Source organism: Chanos chanos, chromosome 5 (assembly GCF_902362185.1).
Source record: "Chanos chanos chromosome 5, fChaCha1.1, whole genome shotgun sequence".
NCBI lineage: Eukaryota > Metazoa > Chordata > Actinopteri > Gonorynchiformes > Chanidae > Chanos > Chanos chanos.
The window spans coordinates 47134752-47145159 of NC_044499.1; the positions used below are offsets into that span (position 1 = coordinate 47134752).

General features: G+C 38.0%; 1 protein-coding gene across 1 annotated transcript; it reads left to right on the forward strand.

The window, feature by feature from the left end:
* The first annotated feature begins 298 nt into the window (after positions 1 to 298).
* Positions 299 to 8884, forward strand: ccz1 (CCZ1 vacuolar protein trafficking and biogenesis associated). Its single transcript, XM_030774312.1, has 17 exons — positions 299 to 393; positions 1102 to 1176; positions 1338 to 1434; positions 1611 to 1708; positions 1965 to 2058; positions 2411 to 2491; positions 2605 to 2652; positions 2795 to 2878; positions 3530 to 3705; positions 4521 to 4602; positions 4764 to 4825; positions 5747 to 5858; positions 6334 to 6367; positions 6570 to 6687; positions 7477 to 7635; positions 8321 to 8448; positions 8670 to 8884. Exons 2-17 carry the CDS (start codon positions 1163 to 1165, stop codon positions 8723 to 8725), a joined length of 1443 nt encoding a protein of 480 aa, XP_030630172.1. The 5' UTR covers positions 299 to 393; positions 1102 to 1162; the 3' UTR covers positions 8726 to 8884.
* The last annotated feature ends 1524 nt before the right edge of the window (positions 8885 to 10408 follow it).

The window sequence follows — 10408 nt, forward strand, 5'->3', positions numbered from 1 at the left end:
ATTTATTTATTTATTTAGTTTTTTTTTTGGTTTTTTTTTTTAGCAATTTTTAAAAGTTATTATTGACACAAATTGAACATGCATACGGGAAGACACGCACTTAATACAGTATGCACACACATAAATTATTACAAATTATTACTAATGCGTGGGCTAATTAACACGTATGCCTTATTATTAGCAAAGAAAACGTCTATTCCATGGTGATGTGGTACTGTGTTGAGAGCGAGCGCTTGTTCTACACGAGCGAGAAAAACTGAAACACAGATTAGGCAATGTGAAGCAGGAAGTATGTAAAGTCACTTTCATTGAGCGACGCTTTTCTCTGTTTATTTTATATCATTCGTCAACAAACCAAACATTAGAGTTTGCCACGTTACCATGCTTTAAGAGGTAAGCATCTTTGCTGTAGTGCACTCAGAATATTCTTTTCAGGCGTGGAAACTTGAACTGCAACACTGCACGGTCTCAATAGCTAGCATGTTGTGCTAAATTAACTGGCTAGTGACATCCAAACTACTCACACTAGTCAGCATTAATTTTAACCACATCCCCTTTCTCTGAATTATGTATAAATTTTGTTTCTACCCTAAAACTCACCGCGTTTAATGTGTTATATGTGTTTATTTGATGCAGCCACCGACCGAGTTACTTATCTATTAGCTTTAAACTGATTTGACAGCACTATGGTTAGCTTACTAGCTTCATTCAGAGCAAACTCAACCTAAGCTAAAATGATCCAGATTGTTCAACTACAAAAAGCAGAAAAATAAGTCTTATTCTCTGAGATTCTCTCATTTAGCTCTTTGTAGCAGCAGTGCATTGCACAACGTGCTGTTTGGTTCTGTTTTGTAGGAAGTCATCCTATTGCAGTAGTCTTGTCAGTTTGGTGTTTGTTTGATATTGTAGGCACTTTTGCTTGATTTGTCCACTTGCAGTATTTTGCCCTGGTTTGATTCATGTGTTTACTGTTTTTCACATGCTTTGTTTGAGGGGTTTTTTTTTGTGTGAGATCCAGTTAATACAGCCAACACACCCATTTCTGGTATCTTCTGTGCCTTGTAGCCAATGTCTTGTGCTTTGTTTTATTTGAAATTGCAGGTAAAGGCATGCTTACCGAGAAGCTTCAGAAGGCGACCAACTGTAAACTCAAACCACACTAATGCTGATGATAAGGTGAAGTCACATAACAACGTGAAATTTCGGGAGATGCTTGTTTAAGACTAGCCACTAATTTGTGAGAGTGTAATACTGCAGCATTTTTAGTCCCCACTTTCTTCACAAGACGAATTCATTAAAGGATAACTGATGAATTCAGTCCTCTCTCTACTTTTCAGTCCGAGAATGGCCTCTGGAACGCAAGAAAAACAATATAACCCATCGTTGCTCAACTTTTTCATTTATAATCCTAAATTTGGTCCACGGGAAGGAGAGGTAGTCTTTTTACTTTTTATCTTCATGGGCTTTTGAGAGTGTTTTTTATAATTAATTTTCCAAGAGATATAGGTTCACCAGTCTTTCAAGACCTAAGGTGTATTCCTGTCTTGGCATATTCAGTATCGTCCTCTGAAATGACTACAATGATTATTTTTTGTTTTTTTTTTCCTCAGGAAGAGAAGAAAATTTTGTTTTACCACCCTAGTGAAGTTGAGAAGAACGAAAAGATCCGAAATGTAGGACTCTGTGAGGCCATTGTTCAGTTCACCAGGTTGGTCAACCCCACTCCCCAAACTGTTTGTATAATCTCACGCTGAAATTGAGTCTGGCATGGTAACAAGACAGTGCTGGTTTTAAAGTAAGGAGGAATGAGAGGGAACTAAGTGAAACTGTGGTGCTTGGTATGTTTGACGATGATGATCTTGTGCTTTGGTAAGACAGCTGAACTGAAGTAAATGACTATAATGTCCTTTGTAATGCCAGAAGAGTGGAGTTTCATCTCTAAGCTCCTCCTTTTTTCTCCACAGAACGTTCTGTCCGACAAAGCCTGCGAAATCTCTCCACACGCAGAAAAACAGGCAGTTTTTCCACGAGCCAGAGGAGAATTTCTGGATGGTCATGGTGCGTGAACGTTCACGTTAAAACAAGTCAGATAAGCTTTTTAACCGCATTAGTCTTTGGTTTGTCATACGTGTTTCTACTACAACATAAATAATAAAATCATTTAGACATTTCATGGAACTTTTTGACAAAAAAAAAAAAATTGTGTCCATGAAATTTGTATGCTAATCTGTCTCTTAAAACATCATGAAACTTTATCTTAATGTAATGCGGACAGGTTTGTTTTTTTTTTTTTTCAAAATTGTATCATTCTCCCATCAGATAATAAGTCAGAGGAAAACTCTGATATAACGCCTGTGAAAATACCTTATGATTCTGACACAGCTCATTTACTCTTTCTTTTTCATTTAAGGTTGTACGAAATCCAATGATTGAAAAGCCTAACAAAGATGGCAAACCTCCAACCGTAGAATATCAAGAAGAAGAAATTCTAGTAAGCGCACAAGGGTGAAATTTCAATGTTCAAGCTGCACCTCTGACTGAAGCAGAACAAATGGTTGAGTCTTTTAGAGTCTCTCAAGCCTGTCTTTGTGTCTTTGTTTGTAGGACTCTGTTTATGGAGCAGTATTACAACAGTGCTACAGCATGTACAAGGTGAAAACTATTTTAAAAACACCCTGTATTAAAAAGGCTGTTTACTATCGGCCATGATTGCTCAGTGAGACATAATAATAGCAGTGCTGATGATTTAATGGTTAATGACACGTGTTGATTCTCACTCCTACCCTCTCCTTAGCTCTTCAATGGCACATTCAACAGGGCAATGGAGGCTGGTGGAGTGGAACTCCTTACTCAAAAGCTGGAAAAATTCTTCTACAGGGTAAATAAACTCAGTATTATCAGAAGATGTGATATACGCTGCCATTTTCCAAAAGGCTTTTGAATCACTCAGTACAGGAAACATCTGCCATCAGCTTGGTTTGAAGCCTTGAGCAAATTGAATTATTCGAGTCTTGTTTGTAATGAATCGCTAGAGAAATCTAGCAGTGCGTCTGAACAGCTTGCTTCTCTCGAGTGGACGTCGTTGCCTAATCAGTCCTTTGGTTCAGATTACCCTGCTTAAGTCTTGTGTGACCCATCAAGATGAAAGCGTTCGGTTAACTTACCTGTCACCTGAACTCTGGCCTCACTCCCAGCGAAAGTGCAATGTATGCCTTAGGTTGAATGTCACCGCTGTGCAGTCACACTCATATCTGTTTACAGACAGCATGTTTTCTTTTAAAATTGCATGACTCTCCTTGACAAGGGTGTTTGGAGGACCCCTGTTTTTTTTTTTGTTGTTGTTGTTGTTGTTGTTTTTTTTAATTTAATATACAGATTTTTGAGTTGATCTTGTAATGTTTGGGACCTGTGTGGTCTTGTTAGAACTGTCACGTCCCTTGAACATTAAAATACTGCATTGTTACCTGTAATTTAAACACTTAACAGAGATTCTGTGGGGTTTTTATTTGTTTTTTTTGTTGAATTGCAGTATCTGCAGACTCTTCACCTACAGACCTGTGACCTGTTGGATGTGTTTGGAGGGATCAGCTTCTTCCCCTTAGACAAAATGACTTACCTGAAGATTCAGTCGTTTGTCAACAGAGTGGAGGAGAGCTTGAGTCTGGTTAAATATACGGCCTTCCTCTATAACGACCAACTCATCTGGTATACTCAACATTTGTTGATACTGTATGTTTAGCATAGATGCTACAATTTCAGGGTCAGATACTTTTTGGGTGCCCCTTGCATACTGGCCCACATTACACCATATGCAAAACAATTTAGATGCAATATTTTGTAAGCTGGAGGACATCTGCATTAAGGAACAGTTGTGATTGAAGCATGTCGCATATTCAGGAAAGGCAAGCAACCATTTACCCATTTTGAATATGTTGGGCTTGAAGTTTGCTAGTTTTGTATTTAGCCATTTTCAGCCAGTAAAAATAACTAGCTCCTGTCTCCGTTTTCACTCTGCCCCCGCCGCCCCCCCCCCCCCCCCCCCCCCCTTTACCGCCTGTGCTCTACAGAGTGAATGGTTTGTGTAGACTTCTATAGTAGCAATACCAAATTTCCTTAATGCTGCCGACCAAATACAGAAATTAGTATACCTTAAAATACATCTCTTAATCCTGTTTGCATGACTTGCCACTTGACTTTGATATTTTATTTTTATCAGTGACTTCTTTTACCTGAGCAGACCTGTCTGGTGTATTGAATTAAGCAAACACTAGTTACTTCTAGACATAAGGCTTAAATCAACATGTTTAATTTCGATCACGTGACAGTGTGATGTATTGAGACAGTGTTCAGTGATGAAGGTGACAGTAACTCACAACCTGCAATCATAGATATAACAACCTTTAAAGGTAATATTGTATAGAGGAATGATATATTAAGATACACTAAATATCAAGGATATTATGCTATTATAAATGCCTTAGGTACAGTTTGTCATGTTATTTCTCTGTGCTTCTTTACAGGAGTGGACTGGAACAAGAAGACATGCGTATCCTGTACAAGTACTTAACGACATCTCTGTTCCCAAGGCACTCGGAACCAGAGGTTAGAGAGTGATTTGTATATGGTTGTGCAATGCATTCTGGGTACACATGCTTCTGAATAGACTCTTTGATTTGACACCGTTGCTAACCTTTAGTGCACGACTATACAAAATGCATTTACAGTGTTGTAAAACTGTGTGTGTATGTGTGTGTGTGTCATAGCTTGCAGGCAGAGACTCACCCCTAAGGCCAGAGGTCACAGGGAATCTTCTACACTATGGAAGGTATGATTAGATTTAATGTCCCGTGCTCTAACCTGTGGCCACAGGTCCTGGCTTCAAAGTCAGACTCCTGGCGTACTACCTGCTCTATAGGCTCCAGAGACATCTAATGCAACACCATAGCTTGATTTTGCTCCATCAACAGTAATCAGCTTTGCAGGTTGCTCTCATTAGATGTGCAGAATTCTTGATGTGTTCACCCACAGTAATCAGAATAGAGCAATCTGAGGAAAAACACCCGTCCCTCCCTTGTCGTGTCCTCAGCTGACATGCCGATGTACTGTGATATGCTCAGTTACACAAGCTGTCCTATAACTGAGACACGACCTAGTGGGGTTAGGCATGACAAGAAGTAGACTCAATCTGACAGGCCACAGCTAACCTCTGGGAAATATATGACAAGATAATGTAGTAGAGGAATTAGAGGTCCACAAGGGTAAAGAAGTGTAACTGTGTACTCATTCTGAGTTTACACATGCACAGTACTGGAATAGCTTAGCGTCGACCCAAAACAAGGACCTCATAACAGGTTAGTTTTAGAATTAGTCCTACTGGCACAGCTCTCTTAAGAGTCTATGAAAAGCTGGGGTTTTTTGGGTTTTTTTTCAGATTCATCGTATTGGCAAATATACACATTTACTGTTGTTCTGACTCATTTATGTAAATATTGAAATGATATACATGATGTTAAATTAATTACAGGTATATACATGTATGTATAATAGAGCTAGAATTGTTCTTTATCTGAAGTATTTAATTTTTGAGGTGCAATAAACTGCTGAGAAGCTGTGGTACTATGAATAGTTTTGATCAAGAGGCACAATGTCTTTTATTTATTTATTTATTTTAACAAGATAATAACCATATTCATCTTTGTCGGTCTTAGCTTTCTCATTCTTGCTTATGTGTTCTTAACTCTTCCAGGTTTTTGACAGGGCCAACTAATCTCAAAGATCCCGATGCAAAATTCAGATTCCCGAGAATATTTGTCAACACAGAGGACAGTTATGAGGAGCTGCATCTGATTGTTTATAAGGTAAGAAAGTTGGTAAAATCATAATGAATTTTTATGCATCCGGTGCATTGGCCTTCAAATTTAGAAGAAAAAAAAAATGAGTAGGCTTGCCCTTTCCTAATTTGTATCATAAAGGTGATCTGAAAAGCAGATGAGGCTGTTATTTAGTAGCTTACACTGGCAGAAATTCGTTTAATCTGCGATTACTCAAGGACATCGTGAGGACAGTCATGGTTCAGATGTCGGTGACTGAAATGCTTGCTTTCCATTTCCGTCTACGCCAGCGCTAAATAAATAATCTGAAAATTTGAAATAGTTTTTAAATGCAAACTGTTTTAAAAATATGCATTGTGGATTATACAAACATTGATGTTTAGTCTTGTGCATGAAATGTGAATTAGGATGTGTTGTGAAAAGTCAGAACTGACACAGCATGGAACTGTAGCAGAGGTTTTAGGTCATTGTTAAAAAAAAAAAAAAATTCTTATGGTTTCAGGCAATGAGTGCAGCTGTGTGCTTCATGATAAGTGGTAAGCAATTTCTGTAATACTTATTGTGGTGACAAAACAGTAGTTTGGCTGCATGATTTAGCTGTGACCTGTCTAAGCTATTGAACTTAAACATGGTAAACTTCTGTCTAAAGAGCTGAACCTGTTTATGAAAATGACTGAAGTGGACGTCATGATGAAATTAACTGGCTGTCATCTCATTGTCTTGTCCGTGACTCCTCAGCATCAGTAGAACTGGGCCGGGAGTTCTGTGAACAGTTGGACGGTCTGGTTGGTCCTCAGCTGACTCTGCTGGCCTCAGACATCTGTGAACAGTACAACATCAACAGGAGGCTATCAGGGTGAGTCCTAATCCACAGTCCAATGAAATGACTTCACTCTCGTGCATCATTAGAAATGGGAGGGGCCTGGTGTTGCGTCAGTGATGTGACATTGTACTCTGGACACCTTTACCCCAGTTATCATGGAGGAGTCATAGTTTTAGAAAAACTCTAACGAACTCTTCCAGTTCAGTTTGCACAGTGCAGAGGAAATTGTAAGCGACATAAATGAACCTGACTGTAACTCTCATCTCATTCTTTCCAGTTGTTGATAAGAATTAACAAAATGCTGCGTGTTAAGAAAAATATTTTATCGATGAGCCGTTCCGTGACTTAAGACATGGATGGGATCAGTGCAAAAAGTCACCAATTACGCATTCAAACTCTCAATTATTGATGCCTTTGTTTTAGCTATCATTAAAACCATCTCCTTAGAGTGTCACTTTACTAATAATTACTCTGTAAATCTTTAATGTTCCTTACACATCTATTTGGTTTGATCCAGTGACTCCAGAAGCCGTTTATATTGACAGAGATAGATGGTCATTCATTTGTGTGCTAAATGCAGGTGGCTATTGTGTAAACTGTCTTGGAACATCAATCACTTGATCTCATCCATAATGCATTTCTAAAAAGCCTGCCCTCGTATCACCTCGACTATTGTGCGTCTAAAATAAACCCTTTCATTTAAGTTTACAGAAAACGCCTCAGAAGGTGGAATGCTTTAAAATCAGATTTGAAGCGATGAAGTAATATATATTCAGTCAAAATGTATCTTTGAGCTGTAAATCTTTCTTAATGACGTTTCAGGCCAGAGAAGGAGCCTCAGTTTAAGTTTATCTATTTCAACCATATGAACTTGGCCGAGAAGAGCACCATTCACATGCGCAAGACTGTCAGCGTCTCACTGACCTCTGTCCATCCTGACCTCATGAAGATCCTGGGTGACATCAACTGTGATTTCGCCAGGTGAACTCTCCCAGTCTCATCACCTCTACTGAGTCCAACATATAGGACCAAGCTGAAGATGTATCCATGTTTTTAAGTTATGAACAAGAAAAGATCCTTAACATTAGGCTCACTAAATGCTCCATCACAGTTACATTCTCATTTTAGCCTGACTTTTTTTTTTTACCATTAAGGTAGGTCTAAGGTGCCAATCCAGTTTCTAATTCAAAATTCATCTTGGAAAAAAACTACAGGCTGCTTCTCTCAGCAATTATCCCCTTTTATCACCAAGTATGCCATCTGGTGACAATACCCAAGTGTGAATCGTGGTCTCTCTTTCATGTAGACCTTAAACTTGCTGTTCATGTAGTCTCTCTCCTCTCATTTCACACACATTTTTAATATTGATTTGCATGTCATTATCAGTGTGGATAGTTGGATCATTTCATTTTGTAAAGGATGTAATTGAGATATAATTCTCTTTAAAGAAGATTAAATTTATAATCATGCTTCATTATCATGACGCCGCACAGCGGCAAAATGAATCGTCAGATTCTGTTTGTCTAAGAACGGGTGTTGAGAAAACAACCCACTGTCATATTTTACATAAGCACTGTCTTACTTCCAACTGAACTTTCTATGTATGTTTATGTTTAGTACTAAAGTTGGCTGACTTGTCTGTATTTTTTTTTTCCCTCTCTCACAGGGTGGATGAAGACGAGGAAATCATTGTAAAAGCAATGACCGATTACTGGGTTGTAGGCAAAAAGTCTGATCAGAGGGAGCTCTACGTCATCTTGAACCAGAAAAATGCCAACTTGATTGAAGTGAATGGTATGCCACCCTAAAAATGACATATTGTGCTTTCTTGGCAACGGTGTTTTAAATTAGATAAAATACATCTATTTCATAATCAGTACAAATTTGAGTTTTCATATTTGTTATGTGTTTAAAAGTGATCTAAGGTGGACAGTTGTACTGCCCTCTGATTTTATGATTTTTTTTTTTTTTTTCGCATGGCCAACTGAATTCTTGTCCTCTTTTTTGACTTACAGAGGAGGTGAAGCGGTTGTGTGCAACACAGTTCAATAACATTTTCTTCTTGGATTGAAGAAGAGGCAGATGAGAGGGATGGAGAAAGATCAGAAAAGAAAGTTGGACTATTTCACTACACTATAAACTGTCTGCTGTTCAAATTAATGACAGCATCAGTGTAATGCAATAATTGCATTGTAAAAAAAAAACAAACAAAAAAAAAAACAACAATTTTCCACATCATGCAATTTTTTTAGATTTTTATTTAATCTATATAAAATGTGATCACTTTTCTTGTAATTAAATGTAAAGTCAGAATTTTATGGTTAATTATTTCTCTTCGAGTTTTTCTTTGTATGTGTGTACATACGTTGTCATGTTTAAAAACCATTCGCCATTCTTTTTTTTTTTTTTTCCTGCTCTCATTTCTTTCGGTTGTGATTTAACGTTTCTTTTTCAAGGGCACTCTGACATTTTTGCAGAATTCATTTCAGGTGTGTGTACTGGTTTCGGTTATGGTTAAGTCTGGTTAAAAAATCCCATTATGTCAACAGTATTGTGATTTATGAACATCCTCAGCTTCAAATAAATTGACAAATTTTAGTTGTCTCGTGTTTTATCTGTACCTTTATATCTGTGTCATGTATATGTCTTGAAAATGTTTCACTGACCTCACATGTCATGAAAAGCTTTAGCACTTTCTTATTTACTGCTGTGAGAGATGAATGAGAAGTTGTCTGTCTTTCCGTTCTCCTGCATATACTGTTACACCTGCTTCGAAATAAACAACCAGACAAAATGCAGACCAGATGGGCCGGGATAGGATCCTCTGTGTGATGGCAGCTGTGTCAATGACCTTCAGTATTCCTCTGCCTAGAGATATCAAAATTTGAAAGCTCTCGGTAAAGTGTTTTATGGACATAAACGGAAATGAAATGAAATGTCAGTGCCTTGTTCCCGACACAGTATTTATCACAGACGAATTACATCATTGACCGAACGGATTACACAAATGATCAAAAATCACGTATACGCGAAATCGGATCCAGAAAAGTTACGCGCAAAGGTGAACGCACCTCAACGGTTTATCCCGCCAACACCTTTAGGGAATTAAGTGCTTATCGCATTAGATGAATCATTTTCAAGTCAAAAAATGTGATTACCTGGTGAGCATCTGGCCTGGATAATGCACTCCAGCAATAATCTTCAACAGGCTTTATTCACATATGCATTCACTTGCATATTGAAAACCCACTCAAATCCATGGAGGTGCTGCGTGAGAGCTATAATCCCCATCGGTCCAACACTTCACGATTTTCTCTTCCACACACTGGATTATTCTCATGTCGCCGTTGTCTGAATACAGAAAAGAAGAATTTAAGAAAAGACAATCATCAACGTATAGTCTACAAAATATGCGATTCTGTTGTAGTTTCTACATTAATTTGTTTTGCCTGGCAACCCTCAGTTCATATTTATTTTCTCAATTTTTTCGATTATATACCACACAAAATCTGCAATTACCTTTTTTTTCATTTATAGCCAAAAACATACAAAACAATCCAGCCTCTGTTAAGGCGTGGCTGTGCGTCTCTTCAACGACAACCAATCCATACATTCTTGCTAAAACAGATCAGCCTATCAGCGAAAGGGAGTCAGATTTTCAAACCTGACCCGCCATCTTGCATGTTTCGGTAGTGTTATGTAGACGTTGTAGCCAGGTGATATATACACGATTTGGTATTTAATGTAAAACAGT

What these genes read in the sequence shown, in the direction of transcription:
- ccz1 (XM_030774312.1), top strand. An exon ending in AGTGCTACAGCATGTACAAG is followed by an intron (nt 2,653 to 2,794) that starts GTGAAAACTATT and finishes CCCTCTCCTTAG; the next exon opens with CTCTTCAATGGCACATTCAA. An exon ending in CAACTTGATTGAAGTGAATG is followed by an intron (nt 8,449 to 8,669) that starts GTATGCCACCCT and finishes TTTGACTTACAG; the next exon opens with AGGAGGTGAAGCGGTTGTGT.